At 42.0% G+C, this 12,839-nt stretch overlaps 2 protein-coding genes across 3 annotated transcripts in view; both read right to left on the reverse strand.

Moving 5' to 3' along the window:
* LOC112263840 (enhancer of mRNA-decapping protein 3) overlaps positions 1-7,297 on the reverse strand; it is a 32,521-nt gene extending 25,224 nt beyond the window's left edge. The window contains exons 1-3 of one of the 2 annotated variants that reach the window (XM_024440474.2): positions 7,173-7,297; positions 6,410-6,584; positions 5,969-6,162 (exon numbers count right to left, since the gene is read on the reverse strand). In XM_024440474.2, the coding sequence (XP_024296242.1) occupies positions 5,969-6,162; positions 6,410-6,573 (358 nt within the window). In that variant the 5' untranslated portion in view covers positions 6,574-6,584; positions 7,173-7,297. Of the gene's footprint in view, positions 1-5,968; positions 6,163-6,409; positions 6,613-7,172 lie in introns of both variants that reach the window. The other variant, XM_024440475.2, reaches the window with a different exon arrangement.
* Positions 7,298-7,701: 404 nt separating this feature from the next.
* LOC112263839 (cytochrome P450 1A1) lies at positions 7,702-11,679 on the reverse strand. Its single transcript, XM_024440472.2, has 7 exons — positions 11,549-11,679; positions 10,175-11,045; positions 9,957-10,083; positions 9,752-9,841; positions 9,433-9,556; positions 9,169-9,255; positions 7,702-9,022 (listed from the first exon to the last, which is right to left on the reverse strand). Exons 2-7 carry the CDS (start codon positions 11,012-11,014, stop codon positions 8,722-8,724), a joined length of 1,569 nt encoding a protein of 522 aa, XP_024296240.1. The 5' UTR covers positions 11,015-11,045; positions 11,549-11,679; the 3' UTR covers positions 7,702-8,721.
* Between the last annotated feature and the right edge of the window lie 1,160 nt (positions 11,680-12,839).

Raw genomic sequence — 12,839 nt, forward strand, 5'->3', positions numbered from 1 at the left:
CCTTGGCTGTTGGCCCAAGAATCTGGAGATTAAAATAAAAAATCCAAAGGTAAACAGTGCTTCCACAATTGATATGGCTGGCCCCTTCCAAGCGCACTGCCACTGGGACAACATGGCTTCCTGTGGGGGGGTCCTGTGCTGAGCAGGAGAGAGGGAGGGTGAGGAGACTGAGAACAGAAGGGCACGTAAGCCAGGCCTTGCATAACCTCTTTAGGAGCAGACACAGCGAGGGGGGAATGTTTATTGATCTTAGTCACACACGTATTGTAAAGAGGAACTTTGGTACAAGCCTTTTGCACGCTATGGGAATCTGGGGAAGTCACAGCATTGCAAACAGTGCCAGGATGCTTCCACGCACAGGCTTGTTAACAGTAACCTAGTGAAACCATAGACTAGAAGAAAGGACACTGGTTCACCAGACAGACAGAAATAAACTAGACTGATTAAGCAGATAACTATTAAGTAGCTATTTTAAAATGGTCGCTGTTTTATGTAACAATGGAGCCGGAGAAGAAAGCTGACGTTTTACGTGTCCCCAACCGATTGTGTTTTTTTGTTCGTTTATAACTTATTTTTTCACTTATTTTGTACATAATGTTGCCGCTACCATCTCTTGTGACCGAAAATAATTTCTGGACATCAGGACTGCGATTACTCACCAGAATCCTTTTTTTCCTTTAACGAGTCTGAGGAGCCCGATGCGAATGATTTCCTGCTTTCTCGGGAACAAGCCCAGATACCCGTGATTTGTGTGAAGAGGTGGCTGAGACAAAGTGGCTAGAGGGCAGGCTGCCTCCTGAGAATTCGTAGGCGATCGAATAAACCCCCACTTCCTTCCATTCTGTTAGCAAACATGCAATCTTTGTAGAATAAAATCGATGACCAACGCAGAAGATTAAACTACCAACGGGATATTTAAAACTGTAATATCTTATGCTCAACGGAGTCGTGGCTGAACAACGATACATTCAACATACAGCTGGCTGGTTATAAACTCTCCCGGCAGGACAAAACAGTGGCATCTGGTAAGACAAGGAGCGGCGGACTATGTATTTTTGTAAATAACAGCTGGTGCACGATATCTAAGGAAGTCTCGAGCTATTGCTCACCTGAGGTAGAGTATCTCATGATAATCTGTAGACTACACTATCTACCTAGAGAGTTGTCATCTGTATTTTTCGTAGCTGTTTACATACCACCACAGACTGAGGCTGGCACTAAGACAGCATTGAAGGAGCTGTATTCCGCCATAAGCAAACAAGAAAACGCTCACCCAGAGGCGGCGATCCTAGTAGCCGGGGACTTTAATGCAGGGAAACTTAAATCTGTTTTACCAAATTTCTATCAGCATGTTAAATGTGCAACCAGAGGGGGGGGGGGAACTCTGGACCACCTTTACTCCACACACAGAGACACATACAAAGCTCTCCCTCGCTGTACATTTGGCAAATCTGACCATAATTCTATCCTCCCGATTCCTGCTTACAAGCAAAAAATTAAAGCAGGAAGCACCAGTGACTAGATCAATAAGAAAGTGGTCAAATGAAGCAGATGCTAAGCTACAGGACAGTTTTGCTAGCACAGACTGGAATATGTTCCGGGATTCCTCCGATGGCATTGAGGAGTACACCACATCAGTCATTGGCTTCATCAATAAGTGCGTCTATGACATCGTCCCCTCAGTGACCGAAGTACATACCCCAACCAGAAACCATGGATTACAGGCAACATCCCCACTGAGCTGCCGCTTTCAAGGAGCAGACTCCAACCCGAAAGCTTATAAGAAATCCTGCTATGCCCTCTGACGAACCATCAAACAGGCAAAGCGTCATTACAGAACTAAGACTGAATCGTACTACACCGGCTCTGACGCTCATTGGATGTGGCAGGGCTTGTAAACCATTACAGACTACAAAAGGGAAGCACAGCCAAGAGCTGCCCAGTGACACAAGCCTACCAGACGATCTAAACCACCTCTATGCTCGCTTCCAAGCAAATAACACTGAAACATGCATGCGAGAACCAGCTGTTCCGGAAGACTGTGTGATCATGCCTTCCGCAGCCGATGTGAGTAAGACCTCTAAACAGGTCAACATTCACAAAGCCGCAAGGCCAGACGGATTACCAGGACTTGTACGGTGAGCATGTGCTAACCAACTGGCAAGTGTCTTCAATGACATTTTCAACCTCTCCCTGTCCAAGTCTGTAAAACCAACATGTTTTAAGCAGACCACAATAGTGCCTGGCCCAGGAACACTAAGGTAACCTGCCTAAATGACTACCGTCCCGTAGCACTCACGTCTGCAGCCATGAAGTGCTTTGAAAAGCTGGTCATGTCTCATATCAACACCATTATCCCAGAAACCCTAGATCCACTCCAATTTCCATAGTTCCCCAACAGATCCACAGATGATGCAATCTCAATTGCACTTCACACTGCCCTTTCCCACCTGGACAAATTGAACATTATGTGAGAATGCTATTCATTGACTACAGCTCAGCGTTCAACACCATAGTGCCCTCAAAGCTCACCAATGAGCTAAGGACCCTGGGACTAAACACCTCCCTCCGCAACTGGATCCTAGACTTCCTGATGGGCCGCCCCTAGGTGGTAAGGGTAGGTAACAACACATCCGCCACGCTGATCCTCAACACAGGGGCGCGTGCTCAGTCCACTCCTGCACTCCCGGTTCACTCATGACTGCACGGCCAAGCACGACTCCATCACCATCTTTAAGTTTGCCGATGACACAACACCAAAGAGACAGCCTATGGGGAGGAGGTCAGAGACCTGGCCGTGTGGTGCCAGGACAACACCCTCTCCCTCAACGTGATCAAGACAAAAGAGATGATTGTGGACTAAAGGAAAAAGAGGACCGAGCACACCCCCATTCTCATTGACGGGGCTGCAGTGGAGCAGGTTGAGAGCTTCAAGTTCCTTGGCGTCCACATCACCAACAAACATACATGGTCCAAGCACACCAAGACAGTCGTAAAGAGGGCACGACAAAACCTATTCCCCTCAAGAGACTAAAAAGATTTGGCATGGGTCCTCAGATCCTCAAAAGATTCTACAGCGGCACCTTCGAGAGCATCCTGCCTGGTATGGCAACTGCTCGGCATCCGACCGCAAGGTACTACAGAGGGTAGTGCGAACGGCCTAGTACATCACTGGGGCCAAGCTTCCTGCCACCCAAGACCTCTATACCAGGCGGTGTCAAAGGAAGGCACTAAAAAGACTCCAGCCACCCTAGTCATAAACTGTTCTCTCTGCTACCGCACGGCAAGCGGTACCGGAGAGCCAAGTCTAGGTCTAAGAGGCTTCTCAACAGCTTCTACCCCCAAGCCATAAGACTCCTGAACATCTAACCAAATGGCAACCCAGATTATTTGCATTGCCCCCCCCCCCACACCGTTGCTACTCTCTGTTATCATGTATGCATAGTCACTTTAATAACTCTACCTATATGTACATATTACCTCAACTAACCGGTGCCCCCGCGCATTGATTCTGTACCGGTACCCCCCTATATATGGTCTCGCTATTGTTATTTTACTGCTGCTCTTTAATTACTTGTTACTTTATTTCTTATCCATATTTTTTTTAACTGCATTGTTGGTTAAGGGCTCATAAGTAATCATTTCACTGTAAGGTCTATCTACACCTGTTGTATTGTTAATCAAATTTGATTTGATTATGGTTGTGGTCATTTTACCTGGCAGAAATGACAGAAAAGTATTCTCATAGTACATCGAAGTTAATCATTTACTAAAACATTTGTGCCCAAAACACTGCAGGGATTTCTGTGTCTGATAAACAGAAATAACAGAGCAGGGACCAAACAAAAGAAACAAAGTCTCTAAATGTATGAATGTGCCGGTCAGGTAAAACAGCGTAACCTTTCCCTTCCTACCCACAGAGCCTAGGTGTCTCTCAGAAAAGACAAGTGCATAAATGTTACTATAATCAAAAATATTAAAAAATGCCAGGTGAAGCAATGTGTTGGCTCAGCTTCAATGACTGCTGACAAACTGTGCAGATCCTAGAGATTAGGGAGTGGATTTACATGTGACACTGATACTTGTAGTTTCACATTTCCTCCTGTCACTGAATAAGGAAAAAGATCAACAATGAGAACTTTCTGCTCTATAATCACAGTCAGATAGCAGGAAATACGTTCATGGCTGTGCTTAAACTGTCTTATGTAAACATGTCATAATTGAGAAATAGCCTCGTTCCCAATGTGATAATGTGTTGAGTGTACTTTCTAAATGGGACTAACTGTTACAGTTGGCACCAAATTCAATGAGTAAACACATGAAGTGGCTAAATATAGTGCAGGTCAAATGCATTAGCCTACATCTAGCACACATAAGCAGAGATAAAAATGTATGTAGTCATTGATTGTGATGGTTAAATAAATGGTGTAAGAGTCTGGTGCAATATATAGTGCATTCAGAAAGTATTCAGACCCCTTGACTTTTTCCACATTTTGTTACATTACTAGGACTGTGTCGGTCACGAAATTGAATCAGCCGGTGATTGTCAAACAAATAACTAGTCGGTCTCACGGTAATTGATCGTTAACTAACAAACACATTTAGCATCTCCTGGCTTCCACACATAGCCTACAAGCCACTGCTGCAGACCTTTGGAACATCTATATTAGAAAAAGTCAAATAAATCCATGTAAAATAGCCTACACCTTCACAATAAATCTAATATTTATTTTAAACAGGTCTAAAGAAACATGATATGAAGAAAAAGTAGTCTATTTCAGAAGAACAGAAACGCATACTCTGAGTTGTCCTTATGTTAGGCCCTAATCTGGATATGCCAAATAGCTGTAGTCTACACTAGTTCATTTAGCAACAAGATTTGCTTAGAATTCTGTGCCATTATTTTATAGTATGAAGAATACAATTGAACATAGCTGAATAAAATGTAAATATTTTCTCCAAATGATTTGAGGGAGTGCGCACGTGCGGCTATTCTGTGTTGAGCGGTTAACAAAGAAATAGCTACTCCTATATGCTTAATTTAGAGTTATTAATGTAACTTTAGTTGTTCTACAAACGTTGGGCTATATGTTTTGATTTTTAATACATTGTAAGGCTGCACGATGCGACTAATGATGACTTGAAAAAAAGTTGCTTGAAAGGCATGAGCTCTCCTTTGTTTTTTCGCAGGCTGTACACTTCATTTGTCTCTTTCCTCTAGACGTGACACGTAGCAGTCGGGCCAGAGTTCAGTCTTGGTTTCTTCAGGCCAGAGAGTCTTGTTTCTTATGGTCTGAGAATCCATTAGGTGCCTTTTGGCAAACTCCAAGCGGACTGTCATGTGCGTTTTACTGAGGAGTGGCTTCCGTTTGGCCACTCTACCATAAAGGCCTGATTGGTGGAGTGCTGATTGATGGAGTGTCCTTCCTCACAGAGGAACTCTGGAGCTCTATCAGAGTGACCACTGGGTTCTTGGTTACCTCCCTGCCAAGGCCCTTCTCCCCCGATTGCTCAGTTTAGACTGTGTGAGTCTCATAGCAAAGGGTCTGAATACTTAAATAAGGTATTTCTGATATTTAATACATTTGCAAACATTTCTAAAAACCTGTTTTTGCTTTGCCATTATGTGGTATTGTGTGTAGATTTTTTTATATCCATTTTATAATGCTGTAACGTAACAAAATGTGGAAAAAGTCAAGGGGTCTGAATACTTTCCGATTGCACTGTACATAAGAAGAAAGGCTGTGGCCATTGCAGAATACACTGAAAAAGCCTGTGGCCTATTCAAATGCACTCAGTCAGACAGCACTCTTTGTGGCTTCTGGAGAACTGCTGATAGAAGGTGGTGTGCCACCACCAGTGTATAAAAAGTCCCCCAGCCCAATTGTTGTTACCTGAGGGGATGTTGCGTCAGGGCCTTGCAACCAGTTTGAAAAATAAAACTCCCAAACTAGTCCTCTCATCTCACCTTTGCGTAAAATGGTAATAGGAGCGGTGGTGCAATGGGTGTTGTTGGCAGGGTAACCACCTCTGCTATTCTGACCACTCTGCCCTGAAGATATGACGCCTGAATCAGACAAGCTCCCCTGTCCAGCACTGGTTCTGCTGACACCACTTTGAGTTTGGATATCCAGGAACTTGAGCTCTCTGATGTCCATAGCACTGCACAGAATGTAAACATTGACATGTTAACAGCAGATTGCTTAAAACAAATAAGTAGGCCCCTATGTCTTTGTGAAATAACTAGATCAATGCACAGAATGTAACTAGTATGTCTGTAGCCTGAGTCTCAGATCTGTTTGTGCCGTCTTGCCAAATGCCAACTCCTATGTCATTGTCACCGCAAATTATTTCCTGAAATCTGTGACGCAAGCTAATCTTTCTGTACTTCACCATGTGAAAGCCTTACCTGAAGGTGACCTCAGGGACAGGGCACCTGACCCCATTGTGGAAAGGTTGTCTGAGAGAGATGGTCTGACTAGTCTGGTCCACAGATGACACTTCTCCCTGGTACATGCCCAGGGTTGTTCCACAGTTTATTGACACCAGACTTCCCAGCCAGTCTGCAGCCATTCTCTCTGGATCTAGGCATATATGGAAGACAGACAACAACTTCACAAATACATTATAGCTTTCTGACTAATGAGACATTAATGGTGGAACACAGTCTAAGGACATGGTTACAGGTCTAAAATATGAGTTCCATACCAGTTACATTAGCTATACAATGGGCTAACAGCAGGGGGTAACCATCGACTTTTGTAGATTACTACTAACGTTAGCTATCTAACGTAAACTGGCTATTCACTCATCACTTACCTACTCTGGCAATTACATCGTTAGCTAGCTAGCTAGGTAGGTAGGAAACAAACTGGCAATGTAGCTGTCAAATACCCTAGTTAGCTATCACTGTGTTAAATCGGTATCTAGCTAACTAACCAAATAACGTAATTGGCTAGCTGTTCCATTCGAGAAGATGGCTAGCTAACGCTACCTAGCTAACTAACTAAATAGGTAGCTACTGCCAAATTGCTGTGAACGGTAACGTTAACTAAATAACGTTAGCGTAGCTAAATCAGAGATCATGGCTAACGTCGGTTATTAATATAGCAATCCTCTCCACCATTTTGTTATTCATTAAACGCTGTCAGGTAAAATTGAAAAGAGTATACCTTGTTTTGTGTATGATGAGTTTTTTGTGATGAATTTGCTAGTTTGCTAACAAAACTTTCTGAACTCGAAGAATCAGTGTTGTTTCCTGTTCACAACGTCACTTCCTTAGCTTTCCCCACCAGCGTTCATTGATTGTTTATGCGGGAGGGGGGCACCAATGAGGGCACATGTTGCTGCAAAGGTGTATTAAGGTAAATGCAATTATTATAAACAATTAAGGCATTATTTATAATGCCAACAAAGGTTGTTTTAAATCATTGCACCAATGGCAAGTTTATAGCTTATTTACTCATAAAACGTGCTCAGTTTGTGTGCTGATTGTTTTTATAGTAGAAGTCCCAGTCTTGTACACAGGTAAGTGATGATATCCAACCCTATCTTATCTAGTAGTGTCACAGATTTACTCTTTGGTCAGCCAAATACCGACGTCCTCTCCTAATGGTTGGCCTGTGTATATTAGCTTGTGAATTGTTGCATGGGTTGCCAATGAGATCGGCCAACACACTCAAGAAAAAGAGCACAAGTTAATTGATTTTCTTTCATTTTCAGCTTTTATTTCAGTAGCTACCTAGATAGCTATCAACAACACAATGCATAGTGTGTACAGTTTGGCCTTTAGTTTACAAGAGTCCTTCGTTACATTATAAAATGTTGACATTTATAACACAGTCAATAATACATATGTATTTTAGTATCCTGATAAAGTCATACAAAGCCACCATAATATATACACATTTCAAAAAAGGACTTTCCAAAATACATCTAGGCTTAAATATGTACACAAACAATCAATCACATGTTGGTGGCATACAAACATAGCTTCAGTGTGTTGTGTCCACGTTTTACTGATTTATTCAGTGGAATAAAAAATATCTAGCTTAAAAATGGGAGGATACATCCATTCAACTGCCTGTGATCTATGACCACCTGAACAATAGCTCAAAAGTACGAGAACAGGCACTTTATCATGTAGGTTGTAACATTTTTGCCACAAAAAAATATGTAGCAAAAAATTCTACCCAAACATGGAACTAAAAACAATGTTCTTTAACACCCCACCATGGGTTTATGTGTATGTTTTATAGATTCATCCTCTTTAAAGCGATCTGATACTGTATATGAGCTGTGATCAAAGCAAGAGGAGAAGTAAAACACAATGATGTAGACAAAAAGGCAGCTAAACAGCTATAGTCTCTCCTGATATCTCCTGAAGAAACACCTGACAAACTCTAGTAGGGCCTGTAGTATGCTGGTCATAGAAACCAATTTCCTCTATGAGTTTGTGAAGGTCCTTTATCCAATTCAACACTTGTTTGGAATCCATCTACAAACCGTATTTCAGATTATAATTTTATCGATTTCAAATTGTCTACAATTTGACTCAGTTTTCCCTCACTGTTAATTCTCCTATGTCAAGCCCAGTCTTTCCTAGAGAGAAAATGTACCCTCTGGCTTTTATATCTGATCTCAGCTCATGCCATCAAGTATGTAGGGCTAACTATAAATCAGTTATAGTGATGTTGAGAATCATAAATGTGACCATGGCCCTCACTCCTCCTGCCCCCATGGCCGCAGGCTAGCCTTCAGCTGACAGCGCTTGTGCTTCATGGTGAGGCCGTACTCTGGGGTCATGTCCAGCGGGTGCCCAGGTTTCTCCTGGAAGCGCAGCCTTTGGAGCAGGATAGCCAAGAAGAGGTAGACCTCGTTGCGTCCGATGGCCTCACCGATGCAGCGGCGCTTGCCCATGCCAAATACGAGCACTTTCTCCCCCTCCAGCTTGTTGAGTTCTGTGCCATCAGCACACAGGAAACGGTCAGGGTTGAATAAAGAAGGCTCCTTCCACAGCTCCCTGAAGAGCACAAAGGTAACATTTTACATTAGGATATTGTTATACCTGTGTAGTAACACTGTAATTACTGCAGTAACAACACTGTTGTTGCACAGTAGTTGCATAGTAATGGAGTTGAGAAGTTTTAGTTTGAAAATCCTACTCACGGGTCATGGTTGACCTGCCACTGGTTGATGAAGACACAGGTGTCCTTGGGAATGAAGTAGCCATTGAGCGATGTATCCTTGACTGTGCTGAAAAAATATGGACAATACCAGAGTCAGACCATGCCATATGTGTCTATAATGTGTAACTGATATTGTAAATGTCTGTTTGGCTAACATTGCAAATGTGTGTTTGGCTGATATTGTAAATGTCTGTTTGGCTGATATTGTACATTTGTGTTTTTAGCAGGTGCAAGTGCAACTCACCAGTGTGGGATGGTGAACGGCAGGAAGGAAGAGTGCCGGAAGATCTCCAGGATGAAGGCTTCCAGCAGAGGTAAGTTGATTTTGTCTGAGAGACGGGGAGTGCGAATCATTCCCACCTTTTCCTCTGTTGGGAGGACAATAGAGAACATTGGTTATCAAAAAAGAATGGGATGCGTAGTGACAGGTCAGTAAGCCACAATATTTTGAATCATGACTCCATATAATTACATATAGAACTGATTTATAGGATCTCTCTGTGAATGACTCATTTCATTTAGGGAACAGAACTATCTGTTAAAACTAGCAAGTTTCAACTTACTCAGTTCCTGATGCAGTCTTTCCTGGATCTCTGGGTAAGCCACAAGGTACACAACAGCCCATGACAAAGCTGTGCTGATGGTGTCAAAACCTTGAGAGGGAGACAGAAGCCGCATTGCATAATTAAAACATCCTACAAATGTAAAACAAATTAAATGATATGGAGTGACTCAGCATAACTGTTGCGTTATTTTAACTCAACTCACCTGCCCCAAACAGATCATTGACAATGCCCACAATCTTCTCATCAGACACCTGGACGTTGGCGTTCTCATCTAGTTTCCTGTCCTCACAGTGGTCAATGAGGGAGTCAGTGATGTCACGGATGTTGTCCTGAAAACAGAACAATGGACAATCAGTATCACAGACAACAAACAGCAATAGATCAAACATTTTTTGAAACATGATGCAATGTATTATTTACCTTGTCATAGCTGTCATAGTGCTCACTGACAATCTTCTGCACAAAGGTGTTGAAACGGTCATTGATATCCATAAACTTCTTCATGGTGCGGTTTGGTAGGTAACGAAGGATGGGAATGAAGTCTGCAGGGTTGCCGCTGCCCACCACCTGCCCAAACTCATCACTCATGTTCACCAAGCCCAACAGCTCCTGGTCATCATGGCTGTAGCGCCGGCCGAAGCACATTCCACAGATGACGTTGGCCACCGATACGACAATATGGCGGAAGGGGTCAAAGCTGCCACTGACATCCATGACGGAAGTCAGCTGTTTTACCAGGTACTCTCCCTCCTTGCAGACGTGCTCCTCCAGGGCACAGGAGTACTCTGGGGTCGATCCCTCCAGGGTGGCGAAAGAGCGGAGGGCGCTCATAGCTAGCTTGCGGCGGGCGCGCCACACCCCAGCCTTGTCGGTGCTAAAGGCCAAGCTCTTGCCGTCGTTGATGAATTTGAAGCTGTATAGATCGGGCCTCCCGGCGAAGTCTTCCCCTTGCTTGATAAGAGCCTGGCGGACTGTCTCATTGCCACTCAGAACAACCACAGGCCGCATCCCTATTTGGATCTGGAAGACTGAGCCGTAGCGCTCGCTCATGGCAGTCAGGCTGAGGTGAGGGTTATTGTGCACCTCCAGCACATTCCCGATGATGGGCAGGGGCTTTGGTCCTGGGAGCCGTTTCAGTCCCTCTGGGATCTCTGTGTGCATGTACTTCATGATCATGTACACCAGGCATAGTGTTACCATGGCCACCAGCCCCTCAGACACAGAGACTGAGCCGATAATGGGTAGTATCATGAGAACCATTTGTATGTTTTATTTGTGGCTTCTGCACAATCTGTAGAGGTAGATGTTTTAGTGATTAATAGTGAGCGAGAAAGATACTCCAGCTGAGTAATAAACATTGCTAGAAAACATTGTTCGAAAATTGCATGAATTTTACACATGGTGCACTCACACCTTTCACGCTTTTGCAAACCTCCTTACTCTACCAGTCTCGTACCATTAAACATAGGCTACATAAAAGGCTGTATAGTGTAAAAAATGAAGAGCTTAACTGTTATATTGCCTACACGTACGTACATTTTTTTCGAATAGATTATACGAAAAAGAAGACTCAAGAATAAACGGTACAAGATAACTGTATATAATGCGTGTTGGAGCTTGCTATATTGAAAAAAAAGAAGAAAAAAACTGTACTAATATTATGTGCAAACGAATTAATAAATGTTATTTCGACACTTCATTCACAACAAAAAGACACCTGCTATTCCAACATATGTTACCTTGTTCCTTATTAAATGTAAATATATTACTTGCAGAATTAGTCATTTTTATTACCTTCCGTTATGAGCGAAATGAGCCGACTTGCAGGGAGATCGAAGAAGTTTGCAGGTGATGTTATATTTATACAAAGCTTTTTCTCTTGCTATAAGATAACTCCGTTTCTCTGTACTTAAAAGTAAGAATGGGAACTTCTTTTATAGAGCGCTTCTCAGCTCCATTGGCTGATGTCTGAGTGACGTACCCTCTCTCGCTCTCTCTTGGCTTGCCAACAGCAGCGGCTGCCTCTGAAGGAGAGGTGTAATAAAATATCAAGCGGAAACATCAATGAGTAGTGTATATACAATGTAAGCTTGCCTTTATAATAAAAAGAAACGTCTAAGGAGTAAGATATGTTTTTTTCTAGAGGTGCATGCTTTCACTGATATATCATTGATGGGCCCTATTGAAAAAATATATACATACAATTTCATATAGTTTGTTATAAAAATATTTTAGAATGTCTAACCGTAGAGAAATATAAGAGACTGCATATTTAATTTTCGAACAAGTCATTCTCAGTAGGCTATTCGACGTTCTTTTTTTACATTTTGAATTTTTAAACATTTTTAGATTTGATTTTAGGTTCATATCAGAATGATTGGATGAGTCTCTTTTCAGATGTTCATTAGCCTGTTGGAGGGAGTTATAAAACAGACTATACAGAAGAAGCCAGTTAGTTAAGAGGAATACATTTATTTGTGGAATGATCACCGATTATATTTGCAATTGAAGTAGAGCATGTTAAATGTGTTATTGTGTAATAGCAATACAATAATACAATCAGACTAACTTTTAATCATAATATATCATCATAATCATAAGCACAACTATGTAGATGTAGACCTATAATCACTATCATACCTATTCATCATACTACACATCTTACTTATAATGTTATAGATGTGGTAATTATATTTGTATTTTTTGTTTTATTTATTTGTTTAGGCCTAAATATTTATATGTATTTTATTATTAATTTATTACCATTAATGTTATGGTATTGGGCTTAATATTGCAGGCTATGGTAGGCAGTAGGCTAATAAGCCATATTGAAAAAAGGCAATTCACCCACTCCTTATCATGTTATGAACTATTTATATTAAAAGTATATGGAACATATTCATGAAAACAATTATGTAAAGCACATTGTATAAGGATGACAGTACTTTGGGCCAGATCCAAATATTTATTCTCAATGATCTATTGAACATGAACTCTTCCACAACTAATTTAAGGACACAAGGTTAATCACTTTGGGCCCACAATATTTTCAAAAGTAAATGTACCATCAGTGTCTAGTCTGTTT

This window comes from Oncorhynchus tshawytscha, unplaced genomic scaffold (assembly GCF_018296145.1).
Source record: "Oncorhynchus tshawytscha isolate Ot180627B unplaced genomic scaffold, Otsh_v2.0 Un_contig_37_pilon_pilon, whole genome shotgun sequence".
Classification (NCBI taxonomy): domain Eukaryota; kingdom Metazoa; phylum Chordata; class Actinopteri; order Salmoniformes; family Salmonidae; genus Oncorhynchus; species Oncorhynchus tshawytscha.

Bases quoted from the DNA above. Each gene is read 5' to 3' on its own strand.
- LOC112263839 (XM_024440472.2), bottom strand. From the start codon at position 11,014: ATGGTTCTCATGATACTACCCATTATCGGCTCAGTCTCTGTGTCTGAG. The intron at 9,842-9,956 runs GTGAGTTGAGTT...CTCCCTCTCAAG, and splicing joins CAATGATCTGTTTGGGGCAG to GTTTTGACACCATCAGCACA. The intron at 9,557-9,751 runs GTAAGTTGAAAC...TCCTCCCAACAG, and splicing joins AAGACTGCATCAGGAACTGA to AGGAAAAGGTGGGAATGATT.